This window comes from Mustela erminea, chromosome 6 (genome assembly GCF_009829155.1).
Source record: "Mustela erminea isolate mMusErm1 chromosome 6, mMusErm1.Pri, whole genome shotgun sequence".
Classification (NCBI taxonomy): Eukaryota; Metazoa; Chordata; class Mammalia; order Carnivora; family Mustelidae; genus Mustela; species Mustela erminea.
In genome coordinates this window covers 59082884-59106059 of record NC_045619.1, presented here as the reverse complement: position 1 = coordinate 59106059, position 23176 = coordinate 59082884, and the positions used below count along the sequence as shown (strand labels likewise).

Here is a 23176-nt window from a genome sequence, read left to right as displayed (position 1 = left end):
AAAAATTAAACCAAATAAAACTATTCTTTAAATTCTTTATTTCATACATCCAATTCAGCAATATTGCAATATAGATTTATCACACATGTAGATTTTTGTAGATTTCAAATATTAAATGTTGAATGAATGTTACAAATTATAATCAGAATTTACAACAAGGCACATAAAGAAGAAGCCAAAAGACTTAAGAATTATGTGAAATTTTGAGTACAAATATAAAACAAGAATAAAGGGTATTGGTGATGTTAACATTCAGACTGATTGCCCCATCTTAATCTCTCTGCTCCCCTTCCACATAGAATCTAAAAAAGCATTCATTATAAATTGGAGGTACAGAATTCTCGGAAAATAACAAGTTGTATGACTCTCTTTACAAGTACAATCGGCTTTTCAGCAACCTGTAAGCCATTGAAAAAGTAACTCCATATCCAACAAAGAAAGCCAAAGCCCGATTTGGCTGGGGAAGAGGTGTCAGATACGCGATTGTGTGGTAGATCCGAGCTCCAACAAAGAGTCTGAAGTGCAGGATGGCTGTAGAAAGGTCTGGACCACTCAAGGAATACAGAAGGCCAATACCAAGAAATGGCACAATATTTTCAAGGTCATTCAGGTGAGCTCTGTGGGAAAGATGATTAGCAAAACACTAAGTTCAAAATCCACAGAATTTGATTGATTTTCCCCTTTCTTCTAAACTAAATATAATGTTGATGGATGTTAAAATAAGAATTTTTTTTTTTCAAATTGCCTTGTTTCTTTAACCCATTTGGCTTTCATTTAAACTGCCTTATTATTTTTGTTTCTATTTTTAGTGTATCTCAACATATAACAAAGACGACATTTTGCCCTTTCAAGAATATCAAAACTGCATCTATGTCATAAAACTCACTTCAGTTTTGTAGTTATGAAACATTTTTTCTTCTGAAGAACAATAGCAATTCACGATTCTTGCTAAAACTCTTCTTTCCAAAAGAAACAACTTTTAGTTATGAACTTTCTCAAGATTCCTTCCTCACTTCTGCCAGTCTACAGCATGGTTACTCAGTCAATCCTTGCCCATTCACCCAAACTACTAGGTTGCCAACAATTAATTTCCCAATTCAATACCAACAATCTTATGCTCTCAACTTCCAAACAGCAGAATACACAAGTAGCCTTTCAAATATGGGTAAGATTTTAGCCAATCTATCCCCAAATTACAAAAAGAATTAGCTAAGCGAGGGAGCAAAGTACAAAAAAAACCCCACAAAAATGATAGACAATAGATACATTTCCTAAATTTAATCTTTATCCCACAGCTAGAAGAAGGTTTCCTCCATTTCATAGCACCTTGGATTTCTCTGGCTAGGACTGTGAACAGAAGGCACATTTATTATTGACTTGATTTTTTCTGAAGTGTTTCATTTTAAAACCTAAAAAATCCCTGTTTCAGTCTCCAGAATTAAAATTGCTTTATACCTAGACTAGAAACGAAGAATTTTGAGAGAGCTTATTAGCTATTGGGTTTAGCTATTAGGTATTTCAAAATGAAAAAAAAAATTCTGTTTTATGTCATTACCAAAAATTATTACACATGGCATGTTCAACAATCACCATCTCCCCATTGATTCCTTTCTCCTGTTTTCCATAGGTTGCCTGACAAAGATGGTAACAGCATAAAAGTTTGAAGAAGGTGACAGTAACCTTGATAAGTAATGGTTTTGGAAGATCTAAATAAAAAATGACCTATTCCTAAGTAAAAGCAAAATACAGAAAGTTATGAGTGTTCCTGTCCCCTCTCCATCATGGAATAGGCCACTGACAGCAAGGTGGGCAAAAAGGACAAGAACACCGTTTCCTAGGAAGGAAGGGTCCATTTCACCAATTACACCAAGGCTATCTGTTTTGGTCATTTGAATTCTCCTGCCAGACCACTGATACAACTTCACTTGCCATCTTGGCCATATTAGTTTTCTCCCTCACAACTTTCAAAAAGACTGACATTTTAAAGTTGGGGAAAAAGTTTTAAAAGGGAGACCCCATGGAAAATAACGTCTACTTCCAAGCCTACTTAAGCAACGCAGTTCTAAAACAGAGAAGACAGTTAAGGATAGGTAAGAGGTAAAGTGGTTCACTGGAGGTAGAGGGAAGGAAGGTCAGAGGAGGGTTCTTTTGACCTTACTCACCCCTCATTTTTTTACATTTAAAAAAATGTTTTATTAACATACAATGTATTATTATCCCCAAAATAGCCAAACTATGGAAACAGCCTAGATGCCCATCAACAGATGAATGGATAAAGAAGATGTGGTATATATAGACAATGGAATATTACTCAGTCATCAAAAGAAATGAAATCGCCCCCTGTTTTCTGGCCTCCCTCTCTCTTATTTCTCATCTTCAATTCTCTTTCCCTATCCTCAGCCCTCCAAGTAATCTTACAGATAACATTGCTCATTGTCCTGGGAAGGCCTATTTTCAACAGATTCTCATGCTTGATGCTATTCATGACATACTCAGTGCTAATTCCTGCCATCTTTTTAGACCCTGACTGGGGCAACCACTTTCCCAGCTCCCCCAGTGAGCATCTGCTACAGTTCAGTATCATCTGTCCACAGAAACCCTTTCTCTATGCAAACAACAGAGCTCATCTTACAGGCACGGCTTCTTTCATCTTCGTGTCCTTTCTAGACAGCTCCCAAAATCTGTCAGCAGGTGGATTTCCACTTTGCATCTGGGTCTATCCCCTCCCACCCCGTAATGATTCCTAGTCCCATCTTCCTTTCTCCTTTGGACAGATGCCCCTTAGTACAGGCTTGCTCTGGGGTTGACCTTCCCACCAACCCTTCTCTGTGCTCATGATGCTCCTATCACACCTCCCAGCCTCAGATCAGAACCACCTGGATTTCAGCATCATCCACCTGACCTGGACCAAAGATGCTACACATTTTTGGGGAATTTCCCAGGGGTGGCCAAGTACAAAAGGAGCTTCACACCAGTCTCCTCCAGACTCCCATATCTCAGCCAAAGCTCTTCATGCTCAGCATATAGCAGTGTGCCCAAACTCCCACAAAGAATTTGTCCCAAATTGCCATGATCTCTCTTCTCGTCCTCTTCCCAAATCCTAATATGCTTCAAGCCATATTCCTAAATATTTTACGAACTTATACCTTGTCCCCCACAACTTAATATCTAATAAGCAGTTTCTTTATATCATTCTTAATTACTACATGTATGTTGGTCTTATTTTCAAGGGAAAAGTGATAAACCCCACCAGGGCAGCAATCCAGTCTTAAAGCTCTTTGATAGTACCCTAATAGAAGTGGTGACCGTAATGTAGACACAACGATTTCTCAGTGAATGCTTTATTCAAGTACTGGGGCCAGAAGGGAAGCCATCCACTTCAACTCCTAGCCCTTGCTTTAGTTCCTTGTGAGGGTCACCGACATTCCATGAAACACCCAGTGAAAAAGTATTTTCTGCCTTTGAAGGTAGTATATTCTAAACATCTCTCCTTGCCCTACAGACTAAACCCAAACCTTCCTTCTTGTCCTTTTGAATGGTACTCTTTATTTCTCCTGCTGCCCTGATTACCTTGCAACTTTCTTTTCATCTTGTTGTACTGAATGTATATATGGTCTCATATTCTTTCCAGAACATGGCAAGAGGGGATTAAGTAAATACATATGTAAGCTGTTTTCTAATCATTACTGATTTCTGTCTGTCCAGAATGCAAGTCACTTTAAGCCACTTATCTTGATATTTCCACACATATTGCCTTATGTTTTTAATTATTTGTCCCATATATGTGTATGTATGAATTTTCTCAATATTGCATACCTGAAAGTATAACTTCCACCTCATTTGTAGCCCCATTCTGTCCCTTCCATTGGGATATACTAATAGATTGCTTTATATGTGGAAGTAATGGGGGAAAAAATCCAGGTTAAAAATGAAATGGGGATATTGTGGAAACTCTTTATTTGAAAGGTATCTCCAAAAGTGAAATGTTACTAGAAACTTTTTGATGGTGTCGATAAGGTCTCAAAAAAATACAACTGGAAACTGGACACCTTGTCTTTCTTGGAGACTCTTCTGTTGCCACACTGAAAAGGCAGTGTCAGATCACCAGGGGGCGCTGTGCACACAGTCGCTGCACCTCCTCAAGGACATGGATTTCTTTCAGAACTAAGGTCAATTGTTCACAACCTGGCTAGAAGATCAGTTTCAAAAAAGGCTTTCTCCTCTAGAAGTACAGTCTTCTGGGCATGGTTGAGGAGGGGGTATGAGAGGGGAGAATGGGATAGAATATAAAAATCTCAAAATAAAATATATGTTGTTAAGCTTTCACATGTGACACCTGGATAGTCCCTTCAAACTTACTAATGCTATTTAGGGTCTACTTGTTACCACTTGCAAGTATGGGCAATGTTATGAGTGTAGGGTCATGATCAGTATCATTTGTGTGATTACCTGCTCTACAAGGGGTGTATAAAAAGGTAAAGACAAAGTTTTAAGCTGTTTAATGTCTCTTTGGTGGTTTTGGTGACTCCACAAAGCCGTACTCACCTTTTCTACTGTTTATTCTTTTTCATCATAACACTGAACAATTTTCTGAGACTCTGAAATTTTCACATTGATTCTTTGCCCTGAAACTATTTTAGATCTGCATTCTTGGCACAGTTCATTTTTAAGAGTGGCTGATTGACTCGGTAGGACTGCTAATTTAACAAATACATAACTAAGAGAAGCAGAAGTTAACAGTTTATTCAAACTACCTAGCATAGACCTCCTCTTCGGAGAGAAAAGTTATTGTTTAATAAATAACTTAGGGTTAAATTTTTTGCATAATTTCGGTACTGGAAGAGCAGAAGAGTATTACATGGAGCCAAAGAAGAGCCTGCAAAATGGTGTCATGGTGGGCATTATCTGAGGGGAAGAAGGTGCAGAGCAATTCCCCAGGGAGAGGATGCTGCAGGACACCGTCAGAGCTCTGTCAAACACACAACATGAAATGTCTGTTATAATGGAAACTCTGCACCTCAATGTAGTCAGGCCTATTTTCTTCAGTCAAGTCACATTTTTAAAGTTGGTTTGTTGGGAGTTGAGGAAAGAGCAAAGTTTACATCAGCCTAACAAAATCGAGGCTTTGGAAATATGCACATGTGTAGAAACCCAGATTGAGAGGGAATCTTGAGATTTTATACTGGAGGGAATCTGCAAAAATCTTGGGAGGGGCTTCGGACTTTCGCAGGGAATCAAAAAAAGTTATAATGTAAATATATATCCTAAAATGTTTAGAAACTCTACCTGGTTCCTGAATTACAGAAGTAAAATTATTTTATTTCAGTATCCAGTTTAGTATTCATACTCACCAAATTGAAACAGTGCATCAAATATACTCATGATGTTTCCTATCTTAACTATTCACCACAAAACTCAATATCTATAAGTTTATGTATGGCTATGAAAATATGTCGCTGTTTCTTTAACTTTATATAATTTTACTTATTCCTTGAAATGTGCCTAAAACTGGACCACATTTGGATGAGCATTAGAAAATACTAAATGAGAAGATGGTATATAACTTTGATGTTTCAGATGTGAGAAAAAGGTAACTAATAGATCGGTAAAAGAATCCCATTATAAAAAATTCTGCAGGGGAAGAGGGTTATCCAAAATGGTAACATAGGAGGCTCCTGAACTCCATTCCTCCCACAGCCACACCAAATGTACAGCCACACACAAAGTAATTACCTCTGAAAGAAACCCAGAAACCAGCTAAGTGACTCCTACACACCTGGCAAATACCCACACTGAAGTGGGTAGGAAAGGCTGAGACCCAGTCTTGCCATAAATCCTACCCTCAACATGGTGTCATACAGTTGAGAGGGAACTCCCAACTTCAAGCTTCTGAGGAGCAATGGGATTGGGCCCCATATTAGTGCCCAAACATCTATGACTCTCACCCAAGGGCAAAGCCCCAAAATATCTAGCTCAGAAAATCAATGAGGATTGCATCCCCAAAACCCAGAAAACCTATAGCAAACAGACGAGAAATTCTTAAGGGAGGCAGTAGACTTGTGTGTCAGCACAGAGGGAGCAGGCAAAATTGTCCATCTCCCAGTCTTTTCCTGAAAGGGATCCAATCGCATACTTTGAAATCTACTGCCTAAGTGTCAGCATGCATGCATCTAAGGTTGGGCTTTGATCCTTCCTAGAAACCAGGAAAGCCAGTAGATATCTTGCCCTCTAACTTGAGGACAGTCACCAAAATCTCTCTGGAAGAGAGCTCATACACCTGTGTACACTCCAGTTTTTGGCTGGAGCCCTAGGGGTGTCTCGATCACCTGACAATGAAAGCTAATGGCACTACCACTCATGAGTCCCATAAAAATACAGCAAACAAAGAATCATTCTCAGCAAACCCAAGCAGTCACTGCAGCTATCACTCCCCATGGCTATATTTAGATCCAGAACAGACAGAGCAGACAAAAATGCTCAAATCTTAGGATCTTCCTAGAAGAGGCTTAACTATATACTTTCCCAGCTACCTGATGCTACCTGAGCATCCAGCTTCCAGTCAGCCTACATCTAGATCTTGACTGTGTTCCTCTCTTTTGAACATGTGATAAGTCTTGGCACACCCAGAACTACTGGGAGCCAGTGGAAACAGAGAAGGCACTTGGACAATCACAAAGGTCTGAGAAACAACCAGAAGCTCAGGCCAGGATGACTGACAAGTTTCATCTCCTACGTGACACCACTCCATCAAAACTTGGAGAAGTGGTTGTTTTATCTAATGCACAGAAACCAATGCAGAGCCAAGGAAAACGAAAAAACAGGGGAATATATTTCAAACCAAAGAACATGATAAATTTATAGAAACAGATCTTAATGAAATAGAAATAAATTGATTTGCCTACTAGAGAGTTGAAAATAATGGTCAAAAGATGCTCACCATGGTCGGGAGAGAAATGCAAGAATAGAGTCAGAGTTTCAAAAGCAATAGAGAATATTAAAAAGTACCATAAAGAAATCACAGAACAGAAGAATAAGATAACAGAACTTAAAAATCCCCTAGAGGGTTTCAACACAGGCCAGATCAAGTAAAAGAAAGGATTAGTGAACTTAAAAACAGGGCAGTGGAATTCATCTAACTGAAGGCACAAAAAGAAAAAAAAAAATCAAAAGGAGGTCAATTCATCAGTATATAACATTAGTAAATACTTATGTACCTAACATAGGAACACGTAAATAAGTAAAGAAAATATTAACAGATCTGAAGGGAGAAGTAACAATACAGTAATAATACTAAGGGATTTTAATACCCCACTTTCAATAATACATAGATCATCCAGACAAAAAATCAGTAAGAAAACATTAGAATTAAACTCTACATTAGCTCAGATGAACCCAAAAGACATTTTAAAAACACACCATCCAACAGCAACAATACACATTCTTCTCAAATACATATGGAATATTCTCTAGGACAAATTATATGTTAAGCCAAAAAACAAATCTTAATAAATTTAAGAAGTTTGAAATTATACCAAGCATCTAATTCAACCATAACAGTATGAAACTTGAAATCAATTACAAGAAGAAAATTGGAAAATTCACAAATACGTGGAAATTAAACAACATGCTACTATACAACAAATGGGTTGAAAATTAAGAGAGATTTTAAAAAGTCTTGAGACAAATAAAGATAGAAACAGAAAATACCAAAACTTTTGGTATACAGCAAAGGCAGTTCTAAGAAGGAAGGTTATAGTGATAGATACCTACACCAAGAAAAAGAAAGATATCAAATAACCTAACTTTAAACCTCAAGAAACTAGAAAAAGGAAAACAAATTAAACCCAGAATTAGAAAAAGGAAGGAAACAACAAAATAAATGAAAGATAGCCTAAAGACACAATAGAAAAGGCCAATGAAATGAGGAACTGTTTTTTTTAAAAAGATGAAATAAGATATATCCTAGACTTTCCAAGAAAAAAAAATAATGAAGGATTCAAATAAATAAAATTAGAATTGAAAGTAGAGACATTCCAACTGATACCACAGAAATACGAAGGAGACTAGTATGAACAATTACCAACAAACTGGACAACCTGGAAGAAATGGACAAATTCCTAGAAACATATAACCTACCAAGACTGAATAATGAAGAAATAGAAAATCTGAGCAGACCAATTACTAGTAATGAGATTGAATCGGTAATCAAAAACCTCCCAATGAAGAAACCCAGGTCCAGATAACTTCACTGGTGAATTCTACCAATCATTTAAAGAAGAATTAATATCAATTCTTCCCAAACTCTTCCAAAAAAGTAGAAGAGAATAGAGCACTTCCAAACTCATTTTACCAGGCCAGCACTACTCTGATAAACTAGATAAGGACACTACAAGAAAAGAAAATTACAGGTCAATATCCTGACGAACACAGATAGGAAAATCCTTAACAAAATATTAGCAAACCAAATACAACAATCTAATTAAAAGGACTTAGAGAATCATACGACATTATCAAATGAGATTTAATCCAGAGATGTAAGAATGGTTCAACATCTATATATCAATACCACATTAACAACAAGAAGGACAAAAATAGTAAAATCATCTCAATAGATACTTAAAAAGTATTTGGCAAAATTCAAAATTCCTTCATGACAAAAACTCTCAACAAATGGGATATAGAGGGAACGTACTTCAACACAGTGAAGGCCATACAGGACAATCCCCAGCTAACAACAGACATCATACATCACGAAAAGCTGAAAGATTTTCCTCTAAGATCAGGAACAAGATAAGGATGCCCACTCTCACTTCTGTTCAGCATAGTTTGGAAGTCCTAGCCAGACCAATTAATCAAGAGTAAAAAAGAAAAGTCATCCAAATTGGAAAGAAAGAAGTAAAACTGTCTCTATTTGCAGATGACATATTATACCAGAAACCCTAATTCCACTAAACAACTGTTAGAACTAATACATGAGCTCAGTGAAGTTGTAGGATATGAAACCAGTACATTTAAATCAATTGTCCTTTTTCACACTAACAATGAACTAGCAGAAAGAGAAATTAAGAATTCAATTTATAATAGCATCAAAAAGAATAAAATACTTAAGAGTAAATTTAACCAAGGAGGTGGAAGATCTATAACTGATGAAAAAGTATAAGACACTGATGAAAAAAATCAAAGAAGACACAAATAAGTGGCAAGAAATTCTGTGTTCACATATTGCAAGAATTAATACCATTAAAATATCCAAAGTGAGCTACAGGTTCAAAGCACTCCCTCTTAAAATCCCATATTTTTTTAGAGAAATAGATAAAACAACCTTTAAGTTTGTAGGAAGCCACAAAAGACCCTGAATAATCCAAAGCAATTCTGAGAAAGAAGAAAAAGGCTGGAGGTATCACACTTACCGATTTCTAACTGTATTACAAGACTACAGCAATCAAGGAAGTATGCTACTGGCATAAAAGCAGACACACAGGATCAATGCAACAGAATAGAAAACCCAGAAATAACTATGCATTTCTAGTTAATTAATTTTTTGCAAAAAAACCTAATAATTTAAAATAGGAAAGTCTCTTTAATAGTCTGTTCAATAAACTGTGTTGGGAAAATTGGATTTCTACATGTGAAAGAATAAAACCAGACCCTATTTTATACTATATACAAAAACTAACTCAAAATAGATTAAAGACTTGAATGTAAGACCTGAAACCATCAAATTCCTGGAAGAAAACATAGAGTGTAAGCTCCGTGACATTGACTTTGGCAATGATTTCTTTGGATTTGACACCAAAAGCAAAAATAAACATATGGGTCTATATCAAACCAAAAAGCTTCTGCTCACCAAAGGAAACCATCATCAAAATGGAAAAACAATCTATGGAGGAAATACTTGCAAGCCACATATCTGATAGGTGTTTAATATTAAAAATACACAAGGAACTTGTACTGATCCATAACAATAATGACAGTAACCCAATTAATAAATAAGCAAGGACCTGAGTAGTCATTTTTGTCCAAAGAAAACATCAAAAACCATTGATTTTGATCCAAAAGTCATCCAAAAATCAATGGTTGATTTTTGGATAATCAATGGTTGATTTTTGGATCAAATCAACCATTGATTTTTGGATGACTTTTGGATCAAAATCAATGGTTTTAATTAGCCCTCCTCCCCTTAGGATGGCTATTGTCAAAAGACAAGAGATAATAAATGCAAAGATGGGCAAAGATGTAGAAAAAAGGGAACCATGTTGGTGGGAATGTAAACGTGTATAGCAACTATGGAGAACAGTTTGAACATTCTTCAAAAAATTAAAAATAGAACTACCAGAGGATCCAGCAATTGCACTTCTGGGTGTATATCCAAAAAGAAAGAAAAGAAAGAAAGAGAGAGAGGAAGAGAAAAAAAAACCCCATTGTTCCAAAAAGGTATCTGCATTCTCATGTTAACTGCAGCATTATTCATTAATAGCCAAGATCTAGAAACAACCTAAGTGTCCATCAACAGATGAACGGATAAAGAAAATGTGGTGGGACACCTGGGTGGCTTGGTGGGTTGGGCCTCTGCCTTTGGCTCAGGTCATGACCCCAGGGTCCTGGGATTGAGCCCCGCATTGGGCTCTCTGCTCAGCGGGGAGCCTGCTTCCCCCTTCTCTCTCTGTCTGTCTCTCTGCCTACTTGTGATCTCTCTCTCTGTGTCAAATAAATAAATAAAATCTTAAAAAAAAAAAAAGACAATGTGGTATATATGTGCAAATGGAACATTATTCACCCTTAAAAAAGTTATGGGCAACAACATGGATGAACCTGAAGGTACTCCACTAGGTGAAATAAAGCAGACAGAGAACGACAAACATTGTACGGTATCATTTATACGTGGACTCTAAAAGGGGAAAAAAAGTTAAACTCACAGAAACAGTAGAAAGGTGGCTGCCAGGGGCTGCGGGCGAATTAAGGAGAGGTTGGTAAAAGGATACAAAATTTCAGTTACAAGGTGAGGAAGGCCTGAGGATCTAAAGTGTAACATGGTGACTACAGTTAATAACACTGTACTTTATAATTGAAATTTGCTAAGAGATTAGACTTCAATGTTCGCATAAAAAAACAAAGGGGGTGGTAAATATGGAGGTCATGGATGTGTTAATGGACTCCAAGGGGATAAACTTTTCACAACATATACGTGTATCAAATCATGATGCTGTGCACTTTAAATGACTTACAATTTTATTTGTTAATTACAGTTCAGTAAAGGTGAAAAAGAAAGTTGGCAATTTACATGACTTTATGGCAAGGATTAAGAAGTATACCTTTAGAACTAGAATTCAATTTGCTTTTTTAAAGCAGTATATTAATTATATTATTAGGAGGTTGTATGGATGGTATCTTGGCTTATTGCTTTTCATTGTTCATTGAATTCTCAGTACATTACACATAGAAAGGAGGGCAAGATTTCCCACATTCATATTTTGAGTCTTAATGCAAAAGTATGTTCAGCCTTTCACATATGCTGACAGTCTTATCTCTGGAGAAAACAGGACAAAACTGCAAAAATTCACCATTTTCATTTTATCTTCTCCCTGTAATTCTTTTTGAAAAATCCCTACAAAGAACAAAGTCATTAACCCCAACAAAGCAGGAAATGGGCAATGTGTGCAACTGCAGGGAGAGTTGGCTTCTAGATCCCTGGTTTTCTACAATTATTATACGGACTAGTTAAGACGGCTGACTTGTCTCCCTTTTTATGATCCCCAACAACCTCACTGAACTCCTTGACCAAAATTCTTTGATCAAGTAAATAATTTCAGGACACAGCTGGTTTACCTCCGTACGCGTTCCACTCTGTCATCTGTCCGAAGATACTTCTTGGCATTTTCTCCTTTGCCAAAGCCAGCACAGTCTTCTGGGTTAGCAAAAACCTAATCCAAATTCCAAGAAAAAAAAAAATGTATTTCAAATGCAAAATAACATGGGAGTATGCTACCTTGTAAGTTATTTGCATTTTAACAGAAGAAATACAGGCATCCAGGTTGGCCCTTATAAAAAGAAAATTTGGAGCCCAAACATGGGGAGGGATCTATACTATAAGTTTTTCTTACTAGTACAAAGAAGTTTTAAAGAAAAGCATAAATAAGAACTTAAATAAAAACTAATGTATAAAAATAGTGAAAAGAAAGCAAAAGTGAGGGGCGGGAAATGTATTTTATACTTGGTTAGGATATGTGTATCTCTTTTCTTTGGGTTGAATAATATAGTGAAATATAAGAAGCTGAATGGCATTCCTAAAAATACCAAGTACATGTTCTAGGGCATATGCTCATTTATTCCTTCCTGCAAATTATTATGCTGCCTGATATGATTTCCCCATCCCTTGAAACTTGAAAAATGTATTTAAAAAATATTTAAGTATGTTCTACTGTTTAATAATTTATAATAAGGAAAAACATGAACTACAAAATTAGCCTAATTTCAGCTTAGAAATCCATAAATATTATAATATTTTTCTTAATGTGACACAAGCATTTATTTCAGATAAAGATGTTAAGAAGAACTGATGGGAAGGGATAAGATACTCAGCTCTTGAGGTCAGCTTTGTCTGTCTTATTTCTAAGTAAATGCTTGGCACATGCTAGATGTTCAGTAAGTATGTTTCAAATAAGTAAATAAATGTATTACAAGGGGAAGTGCATGGGATTTGAGTTTAAAGCAATCTGAATGAGAATCTCAGCTTCCCTCTATTTTTTTTTTTTTACAGATTTTATTTATTTATTTTAGAGAGAGAAAGAGAGAGAGAGAGAGCACAAGAGGTGGGAGGGTCAGAGGAAGAAGCAGACTCCTCGTCAAGCTGGGAGCCCAATGTGGGACTCCTTGATCATGACCTGAGCCGAAGGCAGTCTCCCAACCAACTGAGACACCCAGGTGCCCAGCTTCCCTCTTTATCGGTATATAACCTTGGGTAAGCTACTGAATCTCTGACTTTTACTTCCTCATCTATAAAATGGAGGGTCCAATGCCCATTTCCCATGATAATACTAACAATTCCATGACTTCACACATACGAAGAGCATCACAAGGCTCCTGGTACGTATCACAGGCACTCCACACATTTGAGCTCTTTTCTCCTTTTCTTCTAAGCTACGCTTAGTGCAACTCTGTTTATAGAGGACATTGTGGACTCAGAGATAGGCATCCACTCTACAGCCTGCTGCTCTGACACCTGGACCCCGCAGAACTTAAATATGTTTGTAGGTGCCCCCATTAAAATGAAAATGCCCTTGGGAAGGAATTATACCTCAAGATAGTGACAGGGGAATAACTTAAGATGACTGTAACCTCCAGAGAAAAGCAAGTCTCTGAAGGACAAAAACAGGACAGGCTGAAGCACCTGGGTGGTTCAGTGGATTAAGCATGGGACTCTTGATTTGGGCTCAGGGCTTGATCTCAGGGTCGTGAGACTGAGCCCTGTGTCAGGCTCTGTCCTGGGCATGGAGCCTGCTTAAGATACTCTCTCTGTCCCTCCTCCCCTGCTCACTCTCTATTTCTCTCAAATAAATACATAAAATTAAAAGAGAATGAGAAATAGGTGGTTTCCAGAAGAAGTTGCTGACTAGGCACAGGGACCGCACCAATGGAAATAGTTCAACTTTATCAAGGTAGCTTTGCTCTACCTGCCTCTTATTGCGTTACAAACCCAGCTTGGGTAGAGGATATACTTTTCAAAAATCTTTCTAACACCTTCCCCAAGTCTCCAGTTTAAGAAAACAAAAAGAAAAACAAAAACCATTCTTATGATGCTGGGTATAAGTAGCATCCACTTAACAACTCAGAACTGCACAAAACTCAAATGCTTTGGCCCAGTCATAAAAGGCTATACTGATAGGGGTGCCTGGGTGGTTCAGTGGGTTAAAGCCTCTGCCTTCAGCTCAGGTCATAACCCCAGGGTCCTGGGATTGAGCCCCACATTGGGCTCTCTGCTCAGCAGGGAGCCTGCTTCTCAATCTCTCTCTGCCTGCCTCTCTGCCTACTTGTGATCTCTGTCAAGTAAATAAATAAAAAAATCTTAAAAAAAAAAAAAAAGAAAGAAAAGTCTCTACTGATAAAAAGGACTTAATTCTCTGTTCCCAAAGGCATATCCTTGACCTGAAATAGAACTAAAAACACCAGCTAACTGTCTGAAAAATGAGTGTTTTCTAAACTCTATTTGGCAAAATTAACTTCAAAATCACAGAGTTTTCTTGAAAACTTTGATACTCCAAGAAGCTCACAGACAAAGCAGCCTGATGAAAGGCAAAAGCCACAATGAAAAAACCACTTACTAGCTTCCAGTAGAAAGTACCTGTTCCATAAATATATCAGATGCATCTGTACCAAATGATGACATATTGCATTTGCAACTTTAAATAATGTGCCATTGGGCTTTACCAAAAAGAAACATTTTTTAAAAGTAAATTAAAATTGTTTTCCAAAATGCCAACCCTTAAAGGAAAATATTGCCTCCAAATGTCTTACCTTTCTTGTCAATCTATAGAATGCAGTTGCAGTACTCATCAACATCATTTTTGAAAGAATAATCGTTGTATAGGAAGTAAAAGCCATGAATACTTCATTCTCCATTAGCTCGGTGAGGTCCACCATTTTTTCAATTTTGGTTTGGAATCTTAAAAAGATGTTAGACAAGATAAGAAAAGCAGACATAAATACCTCAAATAACCTGACAGTCACTCAGTGTGCTTGTATTGCAATATTAACCCTATTGTTCTTAAAAGTATCTTTGGTTATTGCTGGAGAAATAATCTTTTCTAAAATTTCAAAATAAATAATGTATTTTTTTCTAGTTCTGTAACATTAAGCTTGAAGATATCAAACAAGCATGAAAATGTAAGGGTATGAGAAGCAAAAATAAACGGGAAAAATGCTGTAAAGATAGACTAAAATCCTATTATAGGATCAGGATGAACCACAAGTTGAACACAAAAGACCAAAGGTCATGGATTTCTCTTTATAAACATTAAACTACATTCATAGTAGCACCATTAATGTTTGATTAGAAATGCCTAAGTTCTGGGGCATGTGGCTCGTGCAGTTAAGCCTCTAACTTTGGTTTCAGCTCAGGTCATGATCTCAGGGTCCAGACATTGAGTCTTGACTTGGAGGTCTGCTTGATATTCTCTCCCTCTCTCTTCTTGTGCCCCTCCCCCCTGCTTATGCAAGCTCTCTCTCACTCTCTCTCTCTCTCAAATATATAAAATCTTTAAAAAGGTAAAGAAACGTCTAAGCTCTAATATATGTCCTGCTTTAGAAATCCAGCTTACAGCTTTTTGTCATTTCAATAGTATTTCAGATCCCAGGCTACAAGACCTGAATTCCCTTCCCACTGTTTGGTTGTTACCTTTGGCTGAGAGATTTGGCCTCTCTGGAACTAAATTTCTTCATTTATAAGATGCGACTAGGAATAGTTCCTAACTTACCCGTTTGTTGTCAGGATTTAACTGCGATAACATGTGGAAATACGGAATACACTTATACTTAGCACAGCACCTGGCCCCTGAAGAACCCTCGATCAAGTTTGGTATATCCTTATGATCATCATTAGCACCATGGTTTTAGTCATTAATACCAAGGCAAGAGAACAAGGAGAGGCAGGACAATGGAAACAAAATGTGGGGAAAATGCAAAGCAAGGAAGTGGTATTCAGGGTACTCTCACAGAAGGAATAACGGAAGCAAGATGAGCTTTATATAACTCTTCCTGTTGCTTTACCTTCCACTAAATGTAACTGTCTGGAGTTGGAAGCATAACTGGGAATGTACCCAGAAGGAAAGCGAAGGCATCCTGGTGATACTGAAGTCAAAGTGGGTAGGGACTTAGGGCAAAGCTTAAAATGTAAATTCCCTACTCTATCAGGTAGCCATTCTTTTTAACACCCTCTTGATCCGCTCTGTTATCAGCCCTGCTGTCTGCTACTTCTCTCTCTTGCACATAAACACACATCTTTGTTCACACCCAAAGCTTAAACAATATTTAACCTGCTTGTCATGGAGCACAGTCTCTTGGACACAATGTCCATTCCTGCCTTGGAGATTCGACCCCTGTAGGCCACCTTACCACCTTACCCTGTAGGCCCTGTAGGCCACTGATCAAATTCTGATCATTCTATCCATCTACCAATAACCTGTAAATCTGCATCATTTTTTGTACTCTGTGGCTGGTCATATAGCTACGTATTGCTGTGAGTATGATATGAACAACACACACATACATATATGCTTCATTTTCTTTTAAGATTTTATTTATTTATTTGACAGACAGAGATCATAAGTAGGCAGAGGTAGGCAGAGAGAGAGAGGAGGAAGCAGGCTCCCCGCTGAGCAGAGAGCCCGATGTGGGGCTCGATCCCAGGACCCTGGGATCATGACCTGAGCCAAAGGCAGAGGCTTTAACCCACTGAGCCACCCAGGTGCCCCAATATATGCCTCACTTAACAAGAGTTCACTCTATGTCCAGCTATGCCACATACTTTATGTGTTATGTAATCTTCGTCACTATACTAGGACAGTCCTCATAACTACATGCATTTTACAGATGAAGAAAATGTGAATCAGAGACATTAAGCAGCCAAGCTAGGACATAAACCTGGGTCCCTGACGTGGTATCTTCTACACTACACTGCACTGTCTTCTTCAAGAGACTGGAAACTGCTCAACGCAGATTCAACTAACATTGAATGAATGTCCGCTCTGTGGCCCGCACACCTCACATCTGTTACCTTGTTTCTTCTCCCAACAATGTTACAGGGTAAGTAAGATTGCTCCCATTTTTCAGATAAAGAAACCAAAGCTTCCAAAGTAACCCCTATTTTATTTTTGTTTGTTTTTTGTTTTGTTTTTAAAGACTTTATTTGAGAGAGAAAGAGAGCAAGCGTGCGTGCACAAGCTGGGGGGTTGGGCAGAGGGAGAAGAGACCTCCTGCTGAGCAGGGATTTTTTTTTTCCCCCCCAAATAGGAACTTGATCTCAAACCCTGGAATCATGACCTGAGTGGAAGGCAGATGCTTAATCAACTGAGCCACCCAGGCGCCCCAGTCACCCCTATTTGAAAGGTGGCCTGAATATGTACTTTGGATTTAAGCAAACAGAAACTGTATGTTTCAGTTTAAAAAACAAAACCAGGAGGTGCCTGGTGGATCAAGTGGGTTAACCTCTGCCTTCCGCCCAGGTCATGATCTCAGGGTCTTGTAATCAAGACCGCATTGGGCTCTCTGCTCAGCAGGGAGCCTGCTTCCCTCACTCTCTCTGCCTACTTGTGATCTCTATCTCTCTGTCAAATAAATACATAAAATCTTTAAAAAACAAAACAAAACCGAAAGCATATGATACATTAATCCACCTCCATAAGTCAGTAGTCTTGAAAGCACAGAATGTGATATAAGTTCTCATTGCAAAGTAATACTTTTAGTACCATTTAATGTATCTGCTCTTGTTCTGGTAGTGGGGGCAGGAGTTGGGGAGGAAGTCATGAATAAACTGTGCTATCCTTCAAAGCTCATGTAAAGTAATTAGCTTAATAAGGGATCCTTAAGTACTATGCCTCTGGACAGAGATCTGAAGAAACAGAGCAGAAATGTTAATTTAAAAAAAAATTAAGAAAAGTTTATCGGGTCAGAACCGTTGTTATTTAGCAATAATTTTACAACTAAACAGTTTCTGTAGGTCGCTACAGATGTTTACAGAATGAAATGTACTTAGCAATGGAATGTAAGTTCAGACAATTGTTTCCTTTCAGTGAAAACTGGTTTTGAAAATGTAGAGAAAAAGTGGAAGCCTTCCAGAGCTGCTGGTAGGAAAAGAACACGAAGATGTCAGCAGTTGGAGGAAAAGGGCAATGCGAGGTTTTTTCCTTTCATTGTGAACAACACATTGAAAGCGCACCTCGCATCAACAGTTTTTCCAACACCAAGAATGTGGCTTAACTCCTCAAGTCTGTCGTTTGGGGAGACAGGCCAATGCTGAGCCCCTGACTTTACATCCTACGGGTCCATGAACCACTTTCCAGAGACCAATGTCTTGCACTTCCAGGATACACCCAAGGGCCAGGTGAGGAAGAGAAAAGACAAGACACTGAGAGACAGAAGTGATCTGGGGAGAGAGTATGTGCTGTGATGAGCACTGTGTGTTGTGTAAGACTGATGAATCACAGACCTGTACCCCTGAAACAAATAATACATTATATGTTAATTTAAAAAAAAGAAGGAGGAGGAGGAGGAAAGAAAGAAACAGAAATGATTTACAGTATGGAATAAGATGGTGCTGGCCTAGACTTTTTTTCCAAAGCTGATTTGTCAGGAAGTTGTCTTGGGTCTACATCACGGCTGGGAACTGCAGTCAATACAAAATTATTGAGGCACCTGGGTGGCTCAGTTGTTAATAAGCGTCTGCCTTTGGCTCAGGTCATGATCTCGGTGTCCTGGGGCAGAGCCCCACTTCTCCCTTTCCCTCTGCCCCTTCTCCCACCCCTCCCCCTACTCGTGCTCTCTCTCTCTCTAATAAGTAGATAAACCCTTTTAAGAAAAAAATCCCCACAAAATTTCTCAACGCTTTTTACAAGAGAAGGTCGCCAGGAGGGAGAAGAGTAGTGTAGTAGTAGTAATAATTAAGAGGGTAAAGTGTTAAGTGCTTTGAGTATTCTAGGAACGAGGTATAAATAATCTAAGAAAAGACAAAACATGAAACTCCGTTACGAATTAGAAAGAATGCAATGTTACAAGAATGAATTATATTTGTCCAAGGGTATCATTCCCTTCATTGTCCACCACTGGTTGGCATAGCAGAGAATACCTCCATCTTATTCACCAGAGAGCTGGACTCAGGCCAAGATGACCGCCTTTGAATGGACAAAGAGCAGAGGGCGGAGCACACGGAGACTCTGGAGTCGGACTAGAGTCCGGCTCTGTCACTTACTGGTTGTGGTTTAATTTCTCTGGAACCTACTTACCTTACCTGTATAATGAGGTTAATAATATGTCCTACCTCACAGGATTCTTGTTGAGTATAAAATGAGCAAAGTCTAAAGAGCTTAGAAAAGCAAGGGGAACTGGCAAATGTTATGTAAGTATTTAGCAATAAGCTCCTACTCTGGCTCTGTTCTAGGCACAGAGGAGATCATTTGAGGGTTTTCAAAAACCTTTCCCATTATCTCACTTGATATAGAAAATTCTAAGGTAGTGGGAGTAAGCAGTATCTGTTCCTGCCTTTAACATAGAAGGAAACTAAAGCCTGAAGAGATAGTGAGTAATGTAACCCAAATTCACAGTGGAGGAACCAAGACTGGAACCAAGTTTTCTCAAGTGTTTAGCTCATGGGCTATGCACCATCCAGGCTAGAAATTCTAGGCCACTCTGGTTTTCTGGGAGCCTTTTTTCTGTCATCTCATATTCCTATTCTGCCCTTCTCACCCAAATACAGCCCCTAACCCCTACTGTTTCTCTTACAGTTGAGTCTTTATCTCTCAACCATGCAATACTCCTCTTCTCTTTACAGGCTCTGAGCCAAAAAAGGCAAAGGTCTCTTCTTATTTATGGTGGCATTGCAACATCAATATTGCGAAACACACAAAAAATCTGGTCACATACCCCTGAGCCATGACTCCGCAATTTCATATCTTCTAAAACAAACCTAACACTAACCACAAGATTTAAAAAAAAACAAATAAATTTTAAAAAAGGATAGTTCAATGGCCTTGTTGCTGTTCATCAATTCTAGATTTTTTTGAACGGGGCAAGGTGAACGCAGACTTGGCCTTCTGTGCTTCAGAGCCCAGGTGCTGGGGAGAAAATGCTGGGGCTCTGGAAGAACGTGAGGTAAAGCTGTTCTCAGGGGCCCGTGCTGACCTCCTTTCCCAGTGATTAATAAACTCCACTGGAAAACAAATGCTAAGAAAAAAATTGTACTTGTCTGCCACCAAGAGCAATATTCAAATTCAGACTGATTTGCCATTTTAAAAAAATGCCCAAAGTCCCCACATAATCCTCTTATTTTGAAAACAGCAAAGGACAGCAAACCGTATTACTATCTTAACTCCCAGTAGAGTAACCTCCACCCTCCCCCACAAAAGGTATGCAAAAGGTATGTATGTGCAGCTTTGTATTCAACGCTCTACTTGAAGAACTCTACTCTTAAATGGTGGAAAGGCTACATAAACTGGAGGATCTGGGGAATTTTCCAAGTGATCGTACAATCACGTTTGTTTGATTAATGGATGATTAATTATGACCCACTAGGCACTCTCTTGGAGAGAAAGCAGACAGAGGGCAAAGGAGAAAACAAAAGGGCGCCTCCAAGGCTAAATGGTCTTAGGAATATTTCCAAGGAAGCAAGGAAATGGGAGATTTGCATGCACCTTCTCTCCACTCTCCCAGGCCAGCCTCAGCAGTAATATCTGAGGCCTCCCCTCCCAAATAAGTTTCCCATGACTTTCTCATTCACATTGGGGGGCTGGCTATAGTATCAGACAGTTTAATCTCCGTTCTCCTGCACTTTGTTATTGTTGTTATATTATTATTATTAAACTTACTGGTGTTCCTCTTGCCTAGCAAAGTGAACCCCGAGAAGCAAATCCTTCTTGTACTTTTAGTAGGTGCAAAGGCCAATGTGTCCAGACGCGCCGCCAGATTCCACACCCTTAGGCAGAACCCAAGTTGCCTGAACAGTAACGACGTCCTACAGTACTACAATTTGCGTACAGAGCGCGGAGTACACGGAGACCCTGGAGCTAGCCGAGGGTCAGGGTGAATTCGACTCCGCCACGGAAGGCTTGTGATTTAACCCTCCTGGGACCCCCAGAGTTCCAGGGCGGCGGGCAGGCGGGCGGGGCGGGGGTGGGGGGCGTTCAAACAGGAGTTCGCTTGGCTTCAGAATACAAAGTGAGTAACTCACCACGTAAACATAGAAGACTTACCGTCCTAAGTTTTTTCCTGGCGTCTAACCATGGGGAAAACTTACCTACCAGGGTACAGGAACTCCACTCCCTTGCAGAGGCGACGGACTGAAAAGCCAGCGTTTAGCAGCTAAAGGGAGCAGAGAAGTTTCACGCCTGCAAAGACCTCTCAAGCCCGCCCCCTGCACCCACTTTGCTCCTCCCCGCCCACCGCCTTCTGCTCACCCTTGCCTGGCGCGTTCCTTCCCGGGCACCTACTGGGAGTCCGAATAGGGCTGCAGCAGCAGCGAACCTGCCCCAGCCGGCGGCTCGCGCGGGCACCGCGGGGACTTTTACCGCGGCACCGCGCCCACTCTGGCTAATTTCCAGTTAATTCTTTCTCTAGGCTCGCTTCCAGCGGAGCCGGACTCCCAGCCTCGCCAAGCACCTCCCCTAAATGGCCTGATTTTTTCTGTGCAAGAGTAATCACCGCCCACCCGTTCCCTTCTCCGACCCCCTGCGGCGCCTTTCTTCCTGTTTCCACCACTCAGTGGGGCGGGACGTCAGCGGTTAGGATCTGACCTCGGTTTCCTCGGACTTTTCAAGCACGCGAGTGGGATAGCAAGGAAAAGGCGGTTCACTTTTACTCAGCTGGAAATCATTTTTTTTTAAAGGTTTTAATGTTGAATTTTGAAAGCATTAGAAGCTTTATAGAATATTTAAATCTCTAGGAGGAGAATGATTAAAAGTCATTCATAAAGTAAAAATAACTGAAAAAATAAAATTAAAATTTAAAAAGTCATTCATAAGATTACCTTCCATTGAACTTCACTCTGCCCCTGGACTAAGGCACGGACACAATGTCACGTTTAGTAAAGATCACCTATGGTCTTCCAAACCTGCAATCCCAAGCAACTTGCTTCCTCACTCTGACCCCTCATGTTCAAAGTCCAAAATGGAATTGGAAGAGATTATACTGGATCAGTTCATTACACAATCGGCTTAATATGGTTTTTTACAGGGACATTGAGGGCAGTGTTTTAGGAAGGCATTGTTAGTCTAACTTCAATATCTAGATTCGGGTTATTTCTAAGGTTCCTCATACTCACAAAAATATTTATGGATCTAGCATCCATGGTTTTATCTAAAACTATTTAAGGATTTATGTTTTCAATCTATGTTACTTCTCTCCTGGTAATACTTCTCACACATTTACCACCTGCTCTGTAGTACACTTCCTTCTTCTCTTTCTTTTTTTGTCCCAATTTTACCTCCTTCAGGTTTTAAGGGGCGGGACTAACTGTCTAAGATTTGATAGACAAGTCCGTGTTCTACCAAAAAAGGAAGTAGGACTTAACCAGTTTGCCCTAGGAAGCAGAAATTAATCACAAACCTGAGAACAATGCTTGTATAATCCTATCAGTAGAATACTGAGAAATCTAGCATCCGAAGATAGTAGTGCTTCATTTTCAGGTCTGTATCTTCTGAAAATTGTATTAATTTACTTATTACAGTAAAGTACTCTGGAAACTGGCGGTAACACTAACTGGAATAAGACAGACTTTGAGATGAGTCTATTCTGAATTCTCACTACAGGAGTTTAGTAATTTTAATTTATTATGAGGTGATACAGCCCAAACCATAACATTACAGAAAAGGTACAGAGAGCAATTATTAAATTATTTGATCTACAGATTTCCAGTTGAGCAGTTCTAACATGTTTTTGAAAAGAATGGAACACCTGACTCATCTGATGCTCTAATTATAAGATGTATTCAAATTTAACTAATCAAGGAATAAATCCTGAATTCCTGCTATCAATAAATCGTGAACAATTATTGCCTATATTGCCTATCTGTCATATATATGACAATGTCTGTAGTACAACATTTGCACTCAACAGTAATAAATTTAATTCAAAAGACTTTTATGAAGTAAATACAAGGCACTTGGCTTGATGCTAAAATCTGAAACTAAGATAAATAACATCAAATAATTTTGCTCGAAGAGTTTATAATCTAGTAAACAAGAAGCACCCCCCCCCAAAATATGGAGGCCATCAAACTCGAGGAAGAAAATATTTCAACTGAGAAATGAGAATGATAGTTGGGGTAGGAACTAGGGCAGTAAAGAATTTACACTTTCTATCCATCTTTGTTATAAGCTCTTAGATGAATACAGAAGAGAAAGACTTTTTATCTAGCTTGTTTTACTTTGGGTAAAGGGAGAGGTTCAGACTTTGAACCCTTCTCCTCACCATCATT

The 23176-nt window shown here is 38.9% G+C and overlaps 1 protein-coding gene across 2 annotated transcripts; it reads right to left on the bottom strand.

Moving 5' to 3' along the window:
- Nucleotides 1-15: 15 nt before the first annotated feature.
- MGST1 (microsomal glutathione S-transferase 1) lies at nt 16-21369 on the bottom strand. Of its 2 annotated transcripts, none has more exons than XM_032347438.1 (4): nt 21159-21369; nt 14512-14659; nt 11827-11921; nt 16-617 (listed from the first exon to the last, which is right to left on the bottom strand). In XM_032347438.1, the coding sequence occupies exons 2-4, from the start codon at nt 14635-14637 to the stop codon at nt 371-373; spliced, it is 468 nt and encodes a 155-aa protein (XP_032203329.1). In that variant the 5' UTR covers nt 14638-14659; nt 21159-21369; the 3' UTR covers nt 16-370. The 2 variants fall into 2 exon arrangements, with proteins under 2 accessions (XP_032203329.1, XP_032203328.1); XM_032347437.1 differs by lacking the exon at nt 21159-21369 and adding an exon at nt 20999-21130.
- Between the last annotated feature and the right edge of the window lie 1807 nt (nt 21370-23176).